A 16,595-nucleotide genomic window follows, 5' to 3' on the forward strand; every position below is an offset into this window, starting at 1 on the left:
AATGCTGAATAGAGGAGCAAATCATACAAAATAGAGGAGCAAATCATACAAAAATACAATAATGATGTACAGATGAACATTTGATGTACAGATATATTTCCTCAAGCCCCGCTTTTACTTTCTATTCACCCCTTGGCAAGCAAGACCACTTCTAGCATCAATTTAATTTTGCTTTGCACCCAGAGTGGGCAGAGTTGCCAGTGAGCACAGTTTTGTCCCAGATCTCTACCCTACACCCACAGCCAGCCCTCCCAGTCCCCCCATGCTCTATAAACAAGACTAACTCTATGCTCACATGAATATGTCTGTAGGAAAGAACTGAGAATATTTCTTATGAAAATTGCCACAGACAGTCCTGTTCTATAAGGGCACGCACGCACCTGAACCTGACACTTTGCAATCATATGCAAGGCTCATCTTCCACGTGGGTTTGGAGATTTTGTGTATTTCAGATGTATCTGTTCCACCACTCCTATGGCTTGAGGTTAGCATTGAAACAAGCATGCAAATGAAATACCCGTAAAACCCAATGATAGAACAACATCAGCAACAAGATTAAAAGTCAACAGTTATTAATAAATATTCAACAACGCCAACCAAAGGCCTTTCTCAAAAGGTGGGTGAGACCATCTTTTCTGGATGCCAGAAAGGACATGCTCCACCGGATGTCTTCGGGAACGCTGCCCTACAATCCTAGGGCGACAACTACAATTCTGCCTCATGAACAGCTCTTAGAACAAAGGGCATCAAGTTCAGATAGGCTACAGGACATAATTCTTCACTGAAAAGGTAAATCAACCTGAATAAAACATCACAGGGATGCCAAAAGGCCTTCAAGGCCTGACCAGGTGTCTAATTAGCGTTACCAACAGGCCTGAAGAAAAATGTGCTTTTAAGGGTTGCTTAATAGGATGCTATTTACCAGGTGATATTGATAGCGGAGCCAGGAGAGAATCCCACTCCTGGGTTATGTCTGGACTAGAGATTAGAAGTTTTGTTCTGTTTTGGTATTAGCTAGGTAGAAACTGACTGTATTAGGTAGAAAATAGGATTTGTAAGTTTCCCTGTATTTGTAACTGTATGGAACCTCCTTGGCCCAAGGCAGAGAGCCATCTCCGCTCCACCTGGGCCCATCCCATTCACGTGTAAAGGCTCCTGATACACGCGGACAAAGGGAGACCTCGGTCGAAGCGCCTTGCCCTGCCTAATCCTGTCAGCAGGCAGATAAGGAAGCTCTCATGATCACTCTCTGCTTCCTGACCCCGGACATCTGGGGAAACCTTTGTTTCCCCCACCAGTGGACACGTCATCGCCTCGCCCTACTCTGGCGCGAAACTCGAGAAGGGGATGCCTATCGGACCCTGACTGGTTCCTGCATGTTGCAGGTGTATGATTGGTTACTTTGAATTATGCTAATGAATGGTGCTGGGCTGTCTTGTATTCTCCTGGGCTCCCGACGGGAGGAAATGTATTTAAGATGTTGTAAGGCTGCTAGGCAGGGGAGTTGCTGCGGAACGGAGGTGCTGACACCTAGGTCAGCATCTCAAATAAATCACCTTTATCCATCCGAGCATTGTTGGGTCTTGCTTGGTTCCTGGGCGCTGCCGAGAGCGGGAATACTTTTGAGCAAGGAAAGTGTTACCTGAGCAGTGCGGTAACAATATTCTTTACTTCCATGTCCTGAAAAAGCCTTGGCTGCCCATTCCCACCATTAAAGGCTCAGGATATTTCCCCTCCAACTTGCTAGTGATTCTTCTTCAAGGCCTGATGACTGGCAGTTCTTTCCGCTGCTGAGGCCTTCTTAGTTTCTCGATATTGGTAACTGGATAAGCCAGTTTAGCTATGGACAGTTTAGCTATGAGGCTAAACAGGTTTAAATTCAGTTCACTCTAAGCTGGACTGGGGCATTCAGGATGGCAAGATGAGTAACCTGTTGAAAAAGGAGAGCAGGGCTCCTGTGCGTTACATTATTGTGCGGCAAAGGAGATTTATAGGAGCTGCTTGTCCATGAGAAAAGAGGCATCAGCTGTCAAAATCCCTCTTCAATTCTCCGTGTCCCTGAGCCTTGGCATCCAGGAGTAACAGTCCCCCCGGCCCTCTTGTGCTTTGCATGGTCAAGCAATCCCCAAGAAACCCACCCACCCCCATTATAAAAGTTCTGAAGACTAAAGGAAATAAACATCACAAGTTGCATACAACCCCCTGCCCGAACACCCCCCCCCTCCAGATCATGCCTTTTGTTCTCGCATCCAGATAAAAACACCTGCTCTGCTCTTAGCAGCTGAAAGGCCTAGTCAGCCAAAACCGGAGTGCGCATAATCTCTTTCTGTGGTGCGCGTCGTAAACCAGGCTTTAGGAAAAGGCAAAGACTCTCCCACCCCCAATAATTACATTTAACTGTTTCATGGAAAAGAACAGCACTCACCTTGAGGAGCGTTGCCCTCGCTCTCGCCTGTAATGTATTCATTGCTGCTCATCACATCTGTCCCCACAAATCCCATTTCCTATCCTATTCATGAGGTGCGGCAACCTGGGGCTTCAGAGATCGCCGCCACGCTTTTTCCCATGCCCTTCTCACCTCTCGTTCCCCCCCCTCCCGAAGCCCCCCCCATTCTCATTGTTTCTCATCTGTTCTCTCCCCATTGCAAACTGCTGTCAGATGTTCACTTATCCCTAATCTTGCTCGCTGCCTTTGATATTCTTTCTAATCCAACAACCTGTCAACTGGGGCATCAGCCCATGTCTGGGCCAGCTGTTTCGTCCCAAGCGCCGTATGGAACGTTCAGAGGATACCGACCCGGCGCGAGAAAGGAAAGGAAAAGGGGGGAAAAAACCTCGAAGCAAATAATTAATACCGTTTCGACCGGGACTCATGACTTTGGTGCACCATTAAGTGGCCTTTTGTCTAGAGAAAAAGTAATCTTTAAACGTTTGTTTAAACTTGGGCATTAATGCATTAATCGGACCTTGGTCAATGTTTAAGGGGAAAGAGGGTGAGAAGATGCTTTTTAATTGAAGAGTCGCAGTCAATCTCACACACAAGCTCCACAAAGGACGCAGAACTGTCTTCTTTGACAGAGGTTTTAAAGTAGATGGAGCCTCCGGTTAACGAACTGGAGTGTTACACATAACCAAGAATATCTGTTGCAGTCCCTAGTACAAAATTTCCCCTCTCCTCCGCTACTCAGACAATATCAGAATTCCTACCTTGCACTTTGCCTTCATCGGTACCCTAAATTAGGTAAAGATAAACTGGTGGAAAAAGTTTCAGCAGGTCAGTGTCTTGGTTCCAGGCTCTTTGCGCAAGGTGCAAGCAAAAGTTGGATGGCCAGGCGGGAGTTTGTGCATTGGAAAGTGATCTAGAAGTTGGACTTTCACCCCATGACTCTTCCCATTGCAGCTCTACACTGATGTACGATGCTTGCGCACCTGACGGAAAAGTTACCCCCTGAGCGGAGAGATCTGGACCGAAAGACTCTACTTAAAACGCTGTCCTGTTTCACATTTATGCAAGAGGTGTCTATTTTGAAAGAGGCAAACAGTAAGAGACGAATTCAATGCCAATTTATTTATTATTATTTATTTATTAGATTTTGTACAACGCCTCATCCCCAAAGGGCTCTAGGCGGTTCCACTGGGTTTCCTAGTCTTTACGGTAGTAATTAAGTTTCACCAGAACACCTAGGAAGCAGGTACTATCACCAATTTACTGTTGTTGAGAACAGCTAGTGTTAATTTTTTTAAAATACATTTGAGTTTTTGTACAATTGTGATTGGCTGGGTCTTTTGCATTTCATGACCTTTTGACCCCAGCGTTTACAATTTCTTTTTGCTTATTTCTATACCTCTGCTAACTGAGGACACACTTCCTCCATCCAGTGACGTCAACCATACGTCCAGGATAGCTTACAATGCCCCGATGCATTCGTTTACTGGCACTCAGACATTAAGGAGCAGCAGTGGCATAGTGCTTAAGAGCAGGTGCACTCTAATCTGGAGGAACTGGGTTTGATTCCCTGCTCTGTCGCCTGAGCAGTGAAGGCTTATCTGGGGAATTCAGATTAGCCTGTGCACTCCCACACATGCCAGCTGGGTGACCTTGAGCTAGTCACAGCTTCTTGGAGCTCTCTCAGCCCTACCTACCTCACAGGGTGTTTGTTGTGAGGGTGGAAGGGAAAGGAGATTGTAAGCCCCTTTGAGTCTCCTGCAGGAGAGAAAGGGGGGATATAAATCCAACTCTTCTTCTTAAGAACAAGTGAGCAAAGAAGTCTTGGCTCTCACATGCCCCCTAGCTCCCTGGGTAACACAAGTCAACCCTTGCACTTGGAGACTACGGACTTCCTGATTCCAGCAAATAGGTTCTCCTATCTACAAACTACTATTCTAAAACAAAACTAAACTGTGGGATCTGGAGAAGTGAGCTGTCAAGCCGCATCAGACTTATGGCAACCCCGTAAGGTTTTCAAGGCAAGAAGTGTTCAGACGTGGTTTGCGGTTGCTTTCCTCTGTGTAGCAACCCTGTTTGTCTTTGGTGGTCTCCTTCTCAAATACCGACCAGAGCAGACCCTGCTTAGCTGAGCAGACTCGGCTATCCAGGCTAGGACAGTACTGTTTAATGAACGTTGACCCCCAAACAAGTCTAAGATGCACCACAAGCCAATGTTCTTTATTTTTGGGAGAGGTGAACAAATAAAGCTCTTCTTTGCAAAACCAGATTGCAGGTCTGACTTAACCCAGTATTGGTTGTTGTGGGTTTTTTTCTTGTTCCTAACGTTTCACCCAGAGGTGGGATCCAACCAGTTCTCACCACTTCTCTAGAAGTGGCTACTAATTTTTTCTGAGTGCCGAGAAGGGGTTACTAAAGCAACCTCCCTGCCCAATAGGGACTGGAGGTGCGTGTGTGCGGTGGCGCCACTGTTTGAATCCCACCACCATTGGAACCTGTTATTAAAATTTTTGGATCCCACCCAGTAGTGGGATCCAAAAATCCAAAAATTTTAGTAACAGGTTCCCATGGTGGTGGGATTCAAACTGTGGCATAGCGCCAATGGGGCTGGGCGGGATACAACGGGGGCGTGGCTGGGCATTCCGGGGTGGGGCATTCCTGAGCGGGGCTGTGGCAAGGATGCAGCTGCTGCGCCGGTCCTTGGGTGGGAAATGAATACACACAGGCGCAGGCTGCCACACATGCCGGTGCACCTCCTGCTAGACTGCTTCAAGTTCTGCGCGCTACTGCTGAGAGAAGGGGCGTAGCTAAGGCAAAAACCACGTGGAAAAATCACCAATTAGTAACCCTCTCTCGGCACACACAAATAATTAGTAACCTATTCTCGGGAACATGTGAGAACCTGCTGGATCCCACCTCTGATCCCACCACTGGTTTTGCCTGCATCTGTGGCTGGCATCTTCAGAGGTGTATCACAGAGAGAAGTCAATTACACACTATGTCCAGTGAGAAGGGAATGTTTAGTGGGGTATATATTGTCCATGTTCCAGGGTGGGGAACCAATCAGTAAGTGTTTGGGTGGAACTTACCGATTGGTTCCCGACCCTGGGACATGGACAATATACTAAACATTCCCTTCTCACTGGACACAGTGTGTAACAGACTTCTCTCTGTGATACACCTCTGAAGATGCCAGCCACAGATGCAGGCGAAACGTTAGGAACAAGATCCACCAGACCACGGCCACAAAGCCCAGAAAACCCACGACAACCAGTTGAATCCGGCCGTGAAAGCCTTTGACAATACATTAACCCAGTATTGTTTATGGTGGTTTGTAGTTCTCCGAGGGCTCAGGTAGAGGTCTTTGCCGTCCCAGCTGCTCAAAACCTTTTCGACAGGAAATTCGGGGGAATGCACCTGGGAATGGCATGCAAAGTATGGGTTCAACCACTGACCTCTGACCCCTCTACCTACACATATGGCTTCCTTTTTTTAGGGCTAGAAACAAGATTGCACCGTGCAGTGTGTTGCTCAGCTTTCTCCCTGGGGGAATCGTCGCTACTTATCCCTGGTAAGTGTTCACCTGGCTAATTATAAGATGGGTGTAGTGTGAACTGGGCCCTCACCTGGATAGCCCAGGCTAGCCCTAGCTTGTCAGATCTCAGAAGCTAAGCAGAGTCAGCCTGGGTTAATTGTTGGACGGGGGAGATCACCCAGGAGGTCTGGGACTTGCTATGCAGAGGCAGGCGATGGCCAACCACCTCATACGTCTCTTGAAAACCCCGGGATAGTTTGCCATAAGTTGGCTGGGCCTTGACAGGAAGAAAGACGTGTGACAGGAGCAAAGGAGCAGATGACTAATAATACATAGAATCATAGAGTTGGAAGAGACCCCAAGGGCCATCAAGTCCAACCCCCTGCAATGCAGGAACACACAATCAAAGGACTCCTGACAAATGGCCATCCAGCCTCTGTTTAAAAACCTCCCAAGAAGGAGACTCCACCACACTCCAAGGCAGTGAATTCCACTGTCAAACCGCCCTTACTGTCAGGAAGTATTTCCTGATGTTTAGGTGGAATCTCTTTTTCTTCACCTTGAACCCATTACACCTGATCCTAGTCTCTGGAGAAGCAGAAAACAAGCTTGCTCTCTCACCAACATGACATCTGTTCAAATATCTAAACATGGCTATCATGCCACTTCTTAACTGGTTCTGGTGGGTTTTCCGGGCTGTGTGGCTGTGATCTGGGAGATCTTGTTCCTAACCTTTCGCCTGCATCTGTGGCTGGCATCTTCAGAGGTATATCACAGAGGGAAGTTTGTTCACACTGTGTCCAGTGAGAAGGGAATGTTTAGTGGGTATATATTGTCCATTTGTTTGGGTGGAACTTATTGATTGGCTCCCCACCCTGGGATACCTCTGAAGATCACATCACAACACACCTTGCTCTCTTCATTGAGGAGATCATGCAGCACAGGACTTGCAGGGCAGTGCCCCCACTTTCAATGCACCAGATAATTATACCAGCACTTACCGACAGCTGCGAGTTCTAATTATACAGCTTTAGGGAAGCAGTGTCGAGAATGAATTGTGGCCAGGTGTGAAAGAAAGATTTCTTGTGGCGCTCATTTGGGTTATCAGGGGTACCATCTCCTACACCACAGGGCTCGTTTTTACTTTTCAGCCGTGACCAAATTACCAAAGACACCGTCATATCATAACTTTGTGTAACTTTGCATATGGCAAGCTCAGACGCAGCCAACGTTGCTTGTAGTGACCTTAGAGAAAAGCAGGAAGAAAGCATTGTACGCTAATTAGAAGGGGGTCTGGCTAGGGAGAAACTGAGATAGCTGGAACGTTAGAGAACTCGCTTGCAGCAGGATCTCCCCATCTAGAAAGGGGATTGGAAAGATTGCAGAAACCGATAGCAAAGGAAATGGGACCAAGATGCTGTGGGAACTTAGAACGGAGAAGATTAGATGCACTGAGAAAGCAGGAAATGGGGCAAGGAAACTGGCCGGAAGGATAGGGAAGGGGAAAGTAAAGGCCATGGGAAATCAAAGGGTACATGAAGGAAACTTGTGGGGCACCAAAACGGAAGCTCTGGGGCCACTGAAAGCAATGACTTTCCTTCAAAAAGCTGTGAACAGCGACTGCATTTATCACTTTTTTAAATGGCCTTATAGAACACGGCACTAAAATAACTTGGCATTTAAGCGCAACCCCTTTATTTATTTGCTTTTTTCGTACCCTGCCTTCGTTTCATCGAGACTTAAGCCAGGTTATAGTATAAAGGCAACCGACTCCTACAGCAGAGAACAAGGGAATGGTGCAGGATAAACAGAGAATGCAAACAACAAAACGTAGTTAGAAGAAACAGAAAAATACCTGGAGTAAATATTGTAGCGGATTGTCATCCTAATGGTCACAGATCAGTGGCTGTTAGCCCTAACAGTTGCGACACTACGGATGCAATCCTAGGCAGGTCTACTCAGCAGTAAGGTCTCTGTTATTCAATAGGTCCTACTCTCAGGGAAGCATCCTTAGGATTGCATGGATATAGGCAATTTGTCGCCATTCAGATTCAGTCCCAAACCACATGTCTCTGAGAGGAATTCCATCTCTACCTTTTATGCTTTGCAGCTATCACAACTGGGAACCCGACATCTAAACATCGAGTCTGCGCCACGCATGCAGCCCATACATTTGTTTGGAGCTAAGTCACACTAAATGTAACAAGATTTAATCCCAAATAAAGTCGCATATGATTGCAGCCTTCAAAATGTTCCTGTTAAAATATCCAGTTATTCATTTATGCGTTTGTTTATCATTAAAATTTTGTATCTCGCCTTTCCACAATCCTATCCAAGGCGGCTTATAAAAATCACAGTAAAATAACACAAAATATATATATCAAAACGAAAATGGAAAACACACATTTAAATCAAAGCAACTATTACGAATAAAACCCAACACACCATAAAAACCTAAAATACTCACTTATTAAAACCCCTATTTGTTAAAATACTCTCGAGGACACTCACAAATAAATAACAGAGCTAATAACCATCAGTATATATGTGCATCAGTATAATTATATTTTTGGCCTTCAACAAATGCATTATCTTGTCATAATTCATCAACACCCACTTAAGATAGGCCAGCATTATTCGGTGCATAACGTAGCCAGGTTCTGACCTGGATGGCCCAAACCAGCCCAGTCTTGTCAGATCTTGAAAGCTAAGCAAGGTTAACCACGGTTAGTACTTGGATGGCAGACCACAAAGGCTGTTTGGGGTCATGAAGCAGAAGAAGGCAATGACCAACTACCTCTGCTTATCTCTTGCCTTGAAAGCACCACGGTCTTAGGGTCACTATGAAAGTTGCAATTTGATGGCACACAATTACTATTAAAAGAGTCCATGGGGCGGTGGGGAGGTACTGATACAGCGGGTCTTGAGTAAGGGAGAGGTTACATCTCAACCAAATCTGAATCACCTCCCACTCTTCAGCCATGGATCATCCTATTCATTAGAGATAAAATGCATCATCACTGTGCTAAATTAAAAGCTGACACCCCTGGAAGCCCCCTGAGACAAGAAGAGATGTTACCGGGACCTATGAAGGCTGATTCACATGTTCCAAATCATAGAGTTGGAAGAGACCATGAGGGCCATCAAGTCCAACCCCTGCCATGCAGGAACACACAATCAAAGCACTCCTGACATATGATCATCCAACCTCTGTTCAAAAACCTCCAAAGAAGGAGACTCCGCCATTCTCCAAGGCAGTGAATTCCACTGTCGAACAGCTCTGACAGTCAGAAAGTTCTTCCTAATTTTTAGGTGGAATGTCTCTTCCTGCGCCTTGAATCCATTACTCCGTGTCCTAGTCTCTGAGGCAGCAGAAAACAAGCTTGCTCCCTCCTCGACATGACATCCCTTCAAATATTTAAACACAGCTATCATGTCCCCCCTTAACCTTCGCTTCTTCAGACTAAACATCCCCAGCTCCCTAAGCCTCTCTTCATAGGGTCTGGATTCCAGACCTTCTACCATTTTGATTGCCCTCCTGTGAACAGGTTCCAGCTTGTCAATATCCTTACGCCTTCTACTCATCAGGTTGACATTTGTTTTGGAGCCATGGCTTGCAAAGAGCCTTTTCCTTTGGGCTTTTTTGACAACCGGGAATATCCCCCAGGGAGTTCCTAGTGGCCCCACTGGGCAAGTTCACATGTAGCCATCACAGAACGTCTGACTAACCAGGCCTGGCGCAGACACCAGGACTTTGTAACATGAACAGGTCCTGAGGCATCGTGATTAAGTCATCACGGTGAACCGGCTGGGCGGGAAGAGGCCTCTTCAGCATGAAATTGCTGGCTATTCACAATAGTCAGAGAGCAAATGTTGAAGATTTCAAAGGGTTTTTGAGGCAAAACAAATTGTAGATCAATGAGCAACTATGCATGAGAGGTTGGATAGGTAGGTTTCCCAAGCTTTAATTTAGGACAGGGTTCGGCCTTATCAAGAATACCCCCTGTACTAAGCCGCCAAGGTCTTGCCCAGCTGCCAGAAGTGGTTGATGCAAAGGGGTATGGGGGCCGCGTGGCATAGTGGTTAAGTGCTCGCACTGCCACTCACACGGTCAGGAGTTCGAGCCCCCTGTGGGTCAGATATCCTGGCAGCTGGCTCATGGTCAACTCAGCCATCTATCCATTCCTTGGTCGGTAAATGAGTACCTAGCACATAGCTAGGGGGTAAAGTATAGCCGGGGAAAGCAATGGCAAACTACCCCACAAAAACGGCTTGCCTATGAAATCACTGCTTGCAGTGGTACCCCAGGTCGGACACAACTGAAGGGGAAACTTTACCTTTATGGGGGCACTATCACCCCCACAGCTATTCCTAAAGTGACATGATGTCACTTCCCCACTGATTTTTAATTTCTTTTCCTCCTGCCAGCCACTGAAAACAGTGGAAGCTGGGGGTGCAGATTTCCTGCCTTCAATTGGATGTGGTAACCGTAGATTTAAAAAATTAGATGGGTAGATGGGTAGATAAAAATTCTTAATGGGAGGCATACAATACCGCAGCAGGCAATCTACAAATCTTGGAAGGAATTTATGGGGTGGCATTCAGGATTTTAAGCAACCTCTTCTCCCCACTTGCAATAGCCAGCAAAATAATTTTATGTTTCTCAATCTGCCTGCAGGATAAAGTTTCATTTTTTTCCCTCTAGTCTCTTGACACAGAGTCAATAGGCATCAAACATAACAATATACACCTGGCTGATGGCCATCGAATACAAGGATCTCACTGTGCGCCTGAGACCTATATATCAGGCGCACCAACCATAAATATAAAGATTAAGAAATGGGAGGGGCAGTGGGAGCATTTGGTATTTTATGCAGCCCCTTCTCCCCACCTCCCAGAGGACCATTGTTTTATACTGCTAATTCCACTTTGAACATGAAATCCCAGATTTCTCCCCCTTGGCTTTCAAGCAAAACCTGCAAACAGGAAGCAAACCCAACATTAAGGAGTTGGCTGATGGCCCATCAGGCAGAAGGGTCTTATTAAATATATGCCTGAGATCTGTGTACTGCACACACCTATCATTAAAAAAAAAACCCTCTATGTAAATAAAATTCTATGTCTGGAATGCTCTTTTTATGTCCTATTTTTTAATTATATTTTGGGGCAGCTGAGACGAAGAAGAGTTTGGATTTATGCCCCCGCCCCCCCGCCCCCATTTCTCTCCTGTAAGGAGACTCAAAGGGGCTTACAATCTCCTTTTCCCACCCACCCCCCACAACAAACACCCTGTGGGGTGGGTGGGACTGAGAGAGCTCCAAAGAGCTGTGACTAGCCCAAGGTCACCCAGCTGGCATGTGTTGGAGTGCACATGCTAATCTAGTTCTTCAGATAAGCCTCCACAGCTCAGGCGGCAGAGCGGGGAATTAAACCCGGTTCTCCTGATTAGGGTGCACCTGCTCTTAACCACTAGGCCACTGCCGCTCCCTGCTGTTAGAACGTCAGACAGGGGCTGGGTAAACCAAGGTTCAAATCCCCCGACAGCCATGAAGCTTTCTGGGTGACCTTGCACTGCTTGATTCCAACCCCAAGAATGTTTTGAGGATGAAACGGAGGAGAGGAGAAATATAAGCACCACCTTGAGTTTCTTGGAGCAAAGGCAGGGTAATAATAATAAAAATTGAAGATAATTTCAATCTGCTACTAATTGCACATCTGAAGCCCCTTCCACACATGCAGAATGAAGAAGAAGAAGGAGGAGAAGGAGGAGGAGGAGGAGTTTGGATTTATACCCCACCTTTCTCTCCTGTAAGGAGACTCAAGGTGGCTTACAAACTCCTTTCCCTTCCTCTCCCCACAACAGACACCTTGTGAGGCAGGTGTGGCTGAGAGTTCAGAGAGGACTGTGACTAGCCCAAGGCCACCCAGCAGGAATTTAAGAGTGTGGAAACACATCTGGTTCACCAGATAAGCCTCTGCCACTCAGATGGAGGAGTGGGGAATCAAACCTGGTTCTCCAGATTAGAATCCACCTGCTCTTACACCACTACACCACGCTGGCTCTCAATGCACTTTCAATCCACTGTCACAATTGCTTGCAAGTGGATTTAGCTATTTTGCACAGTAAACTCCAGCTGCAAAGTGCATTGAAAGTGGATTGGAAGTGCATTATTCTGCATGTGTAGAAGGAGCTTGAGTGTATATATGTGCGTGGGGGTGCTTTTTGACTATCGCGCATGAAGTGGCCTTCTGCTGGGACAGAACACTGATCTATCAAGGTGTCTATCTGTCTGACTGGCAGCAACTTTCCAGGCTGTCAGGCAGGTAAACATTTTACCCAACACCTGTGGGCAGCCTGTAAGGCATAGGTGTCAAACTCGCGGCCCTCCAGATGTTATGGACTACAGTTCCCATCATCCCCTGCCAGCATCATGCTGGCAGGGGATGATGGGAACTGTAGTCCATAACATCTGGAGGGCTGTGAGTTTGACATCTGTGCTGTAAGGGTAAGGGCCCCACTGGGACCTTCTGCACATAAAGAAGTCGCTGTGCTACTCTGCCATCAGTCCTATCTTTTAACAAAAGTTGTGTCTCCCAGTCGATAACATATCCAAATTGACACGTCGGATTAGAATCTGGAAGACCCCAGTTCAAGAACTAATCAGGTGGCTTTGAGACACTTTCTTTCTCTCGGCCTAATGTACCTGACAGGACTGTTGTGAGGATAAAATGGATGAGCGAAGAACAATGTATGTCACTCTGGGCTGCCTGGAGGAAGAGATAGATAACATTTTTGCTAAACAAATAAACAATACCAGGAAGGTAGCAGAGAATTTAAAGACTACCGAAAGAGAATTTTAGCAAAAGGTGTCCATTTCAGGAAGACTTCTGGAAGGGCTGAGAATGTGAAGTTTCAGGAGTTGTAGAATCCTTCACCCCAACTGGTCACCTTTGTGGAGATGACTCAGCAAAGGCCACGACTCTGGGCATGTGCAGAGGGCTTCCCTACTGTAAACAATCCAGGCCATACTTGACAGCACTACAGCGCAGCGTTCAGAGTACCAGACTAGTGTGGTGTCATCTTTGAGAATGAAATGACAACTGCAAAGGCACTGTTTTTTTTTTACGAACACCAATCTCCGCTTTTCTCAGAATAAACACTTTAGTCTTTGTCCTGTTAACATTTCAGGTTTTGGGGTTTTGTTTGTTTTTTACTGGTATGTTCCTGTCATTCATTTTCAAAGAGGACACCACCATAAGGCAAGGCGACCCAGGTTCGAATCTGGCGGGATGCCCTTGGGCCAGTCACTCCCCCTCACAGGGTTGATGTGAGAATAAAACGCGCGAAGAATTGGGGAGGGCTGCGGCGATTTAAACGGAGCATATAAAACGAAGAAAAGCCGGAGAAGGCGCCCAGGCTCGGCTTCCCCCGACCCTTCGCTCCGTGGGCGGGAGTTTTCGGCTCCTCCCCAGGTCTCCTCTCCCTCTCAGCGGCAGCAGCGAGGCCCACCCCCCGGACCCGGCGCGGCCTAGTCGCCCCTGCAGAAGCCTACCTGGCGGTAGCGGAGCCGCAACGGCTGCACGTAGAGCGAGGCCACGCAAGGCCCCAGCGCCAAGTCCTCGATGGTGTCCATCGCGGCGGCCCTGACTCGACTGGCCCGACCCGCCCGCCCTCGGCGTCCCCGGTTCGCCCGGCGGAGATGGATGCGGAGAGCCCGGCCGGGAAGAGCCGCCTGGAGAAGGAGGAGGGACGGAGGGAGAGCGGGAGTGCCCGAGGGGGAGGCCTGGAGGACGGGGCTCCGTCTCAGCCGCACACGGAGGCTGCCATGAGAGGAAATTCAGAATATGTGGGGTGACTGGACTGAATCCTGCCCACTCCTCCTCTCCTCTCCTCTGTGGTAGGAAGGTTGCATTATTGACCTCCCCAAATAACTCCATCGAGATAGTTGTGTTGCATGTGTTTATTTTACTTCATCAATTATACCATGCTGGCAGGGGCTGATGGGAATTGTAGTCCGTGAACATCTGGAGTGCCGTAGGTTGGCCACCCCTGCAATAGGGAATAATTGATGGAAGTTAAATAAAATAAATGCAATAGGGCAGGGGTGGCCAACCTACAGCACTCCAGATGTTCATGGACTACAATTCCCATCAGCCCCTGCCAGCATGGCCAATTGACCACAAACATCTGGAGTGCCATAGGTTGGCCATCCCTGCCCTATTGCATTTATTTTATTTTACTTCCATCAATTATTCCATCAATTATTCTTCTATCTTCCATCAATTATTCCCTATTGCAGGGGTGGCCAACCTACGGCACTCCAGATGTTCATGGACTACTATTCCCATCAGCCCCTTCCAGCATGGCCAATTGGCAGGGGCTGATGGGAATTGTAGTCCACGAACATCTTGGCCATGTTGGCAGGGGCTGATGGGAATTGTAGTCCATGAACATCTGGAGTGCCATAGGTTGGCCACCCCTGCCCTATTGCATTTATTTTATTTTACTTCCATCAATTATTCCCTATTGCAGGGGTGGCCAACCTACGGCACTCCAGATGTTCATGGACTACAATTCCCAATTGGCCATGCTGGCAGGGACTGATGGGAATTATAGTCCATGAACATCTTGGCCATGCTGGCAGGGGCTGATGGGAATTGTAGTCCATGAACATCTGGAGTGCCATAGGTTGGCCACCCCTGCATTGCATTTCTTTTATTTTGCTTTCATCAATTATTCCCTACTACCCCAAACAGGGATGCCAGCCTTCAAGTGAGATTGTTACCCACTGCCAAAGTAATAGTTAATGCTGTTGAACTGAAACAGTAGCAACCCCAGCCTGGCAAGAAGAGAGGGTTCCCCAATGGAAATGAGGACAGACGCAAGAATCTTGAATGCAGGAGCACTTTACTAAAACGAACGCCCCAAACAAGGCACTTGCAACACAATTTATAGGGGGAAATTTCAAACACAAAGGAGGAGGGTAAATAATAAAAGGTCCTGTTTTCTCATTGGTGGAAGGCAAGTCCAGGTGTGGAGCGATCTCACAGGTTTGATCCCATCAGGAGTCAAAAGGTGGTAGCCACTGCTAAAGGTGTTCTTCCTGGGTGCAATTGATGAAACAGTCACAAGTCCTGCACCCTTTATGTTTCAGCTGCAGGACCATTGAGTCGGGCCTGGATGCCTCCAACAGTCACGTGCACAATGGGGACCTTAAGAAATAAAAGCCTAGCTAAACTAACTGAGCAAATATGGCTAAATAAGCATGATAATAAAAAGACATAAGGTTTATAAAATAAATTTGAGCTTTCATTTTATCGCTGGTATCAAGATCTGGGGATCCCCTGGAATTACAGCTCCCCAAATAACTCCAGCGAGATAGTTGTGTTGCATGTTTTTTATATTACTTCATCAATTATACCCTATTGCATCTATTTCATTTTACTTTCGTCAATTATTCCCTAACCCAAGAAGGGATGCCGGCCTTCAGGTGAGATCTGGGGATCCCCTGGAATTGCAGCTCACCTCCAGACTATGGAGATCAATCCTCCTGGAAGAAATGGATGCATTGGAGGATGGACCCAGACTACAGAAATCAGTTCACCTGGATGCACTGGAGGGTGGATTCTGTCACCTTGTACCCCACTGGGGTTCTTTCCAACCCTATTTGCCATCCCCAAATATTGAGGAAGTTCCCAACCTGGATTTGGCAACTCTTTCCCCCACCCCCTGCAAATGGTTGTGGGGGGAACCTGGCACCAGAAGAGGTGTGTGCTCTCCTCTGTAACATTTTAATCTTTACGACAACCCAGTGAGGTGGGTTAGGCTGAGACTGGGTGACTGGCTGCACGAGGTCACGCAGCAAGCTTACGTTCAGAGGAACTCAAATCCTGGTATCTCACAGAGTTGCCATCTCTGGGTTGGGAAGCTCTTGGGAATTTTGGGATGGTGTTTAGAAAGAGGAGGCAGTTAAGCAGGGATGGATGTAGTAACACAGATCTAGGCCATCCATTGGAATTGCAAAAGAACTCCAGGTTATATACCTGCAGGCTGGCAATTCTAGCTCCCAGGTTGTAATCTGACACGCACTGGTTCCAAATCCATGGACAATGATGGATTTAGAAAAGTATACCTCATTTTAGGATTGCAATATTAGCCTGTAATAGCAAAGTAAAGCAGAAGTCCAGCATCATCTTAAAAGATTACCAAATTAATTCCAGTATGAGATTTTATGAGTCAGGGAGCTCTCTTCCTCAGTATTGTACCATATTAAAAGCGGTATATCTCATCTATTGGACCATACTAGCTCCTCCTACAGTGTGGGCTAATTTTAGGAAAAGCTGTGATAGACTTAATAAAACCTGGGATTCCCTACACCTTACTAGGGTGGCCATCTATGAAAAAGAATAAAATTTGCACACCCTAATTTATATATGTAGATGCAAGTGTATATATAATTACTACAATAACAGAGACAACTTATCCTGGTGCTAGTTTTTCCTGAGGCAGCATTTGTTTTAAGCGTGGCAAATATTATTACAGCAGTCTTTACTAAGATCCCTGTAAATTGGGCCAATGTTATCTCCAGTAGTTGACTTGCTGTTCTTTAAAAA

At 46.8% G+C, this 16,595-nt stretch overlaps 1 protein-coding gene across 2 annotated transcripts in view; it reads right to left on the minus strand.

Annotated features, from left to right (window-relative positions):
* The window catches only part of NUDT14 (nudix hydrolase 14), an 82,820-nt gene extending 68,882 nt beyond the window's left edge, over window positions 1-13,938 (minus strand). Inside the window, exon 1 of one of the 2 annotated variants that reach the window (XM_048483263.1) lies at window positions 13,535-13,938. In XM_048483263.1, coding sequence (XP_048339220.1) covers window positions 13,535-13,919 — 385 coding nt within the window. In that variant the 5' untranslated portion in view covers window positions 13,920-13,938. The remainder of the gene's footprint in view (window positions 1-13,534) is intronic. The other variant, XM_048483264.1, reaches the window with a different exon arrangement.
* Window positions 13,939-16,595: the final 2,657 nt, after the last annotated feature.

Source organism: Sphaerodactylus townsendi, linkage group LG02, assembly GCF_021028975.2.
Source record: "Sphaerodactylus townsendi isolate TG3544 linkage group LG02, MPM_Stown_v2.3, whole genome shotgun sequence".
Taxonomy (NCBI): Eukaryota; Metazoa; Chordata; class Lepidosauria; order Squamata; family Sphaerodactylidae; genus Sphaerodactylus; species Sphaerodactylus townsendi.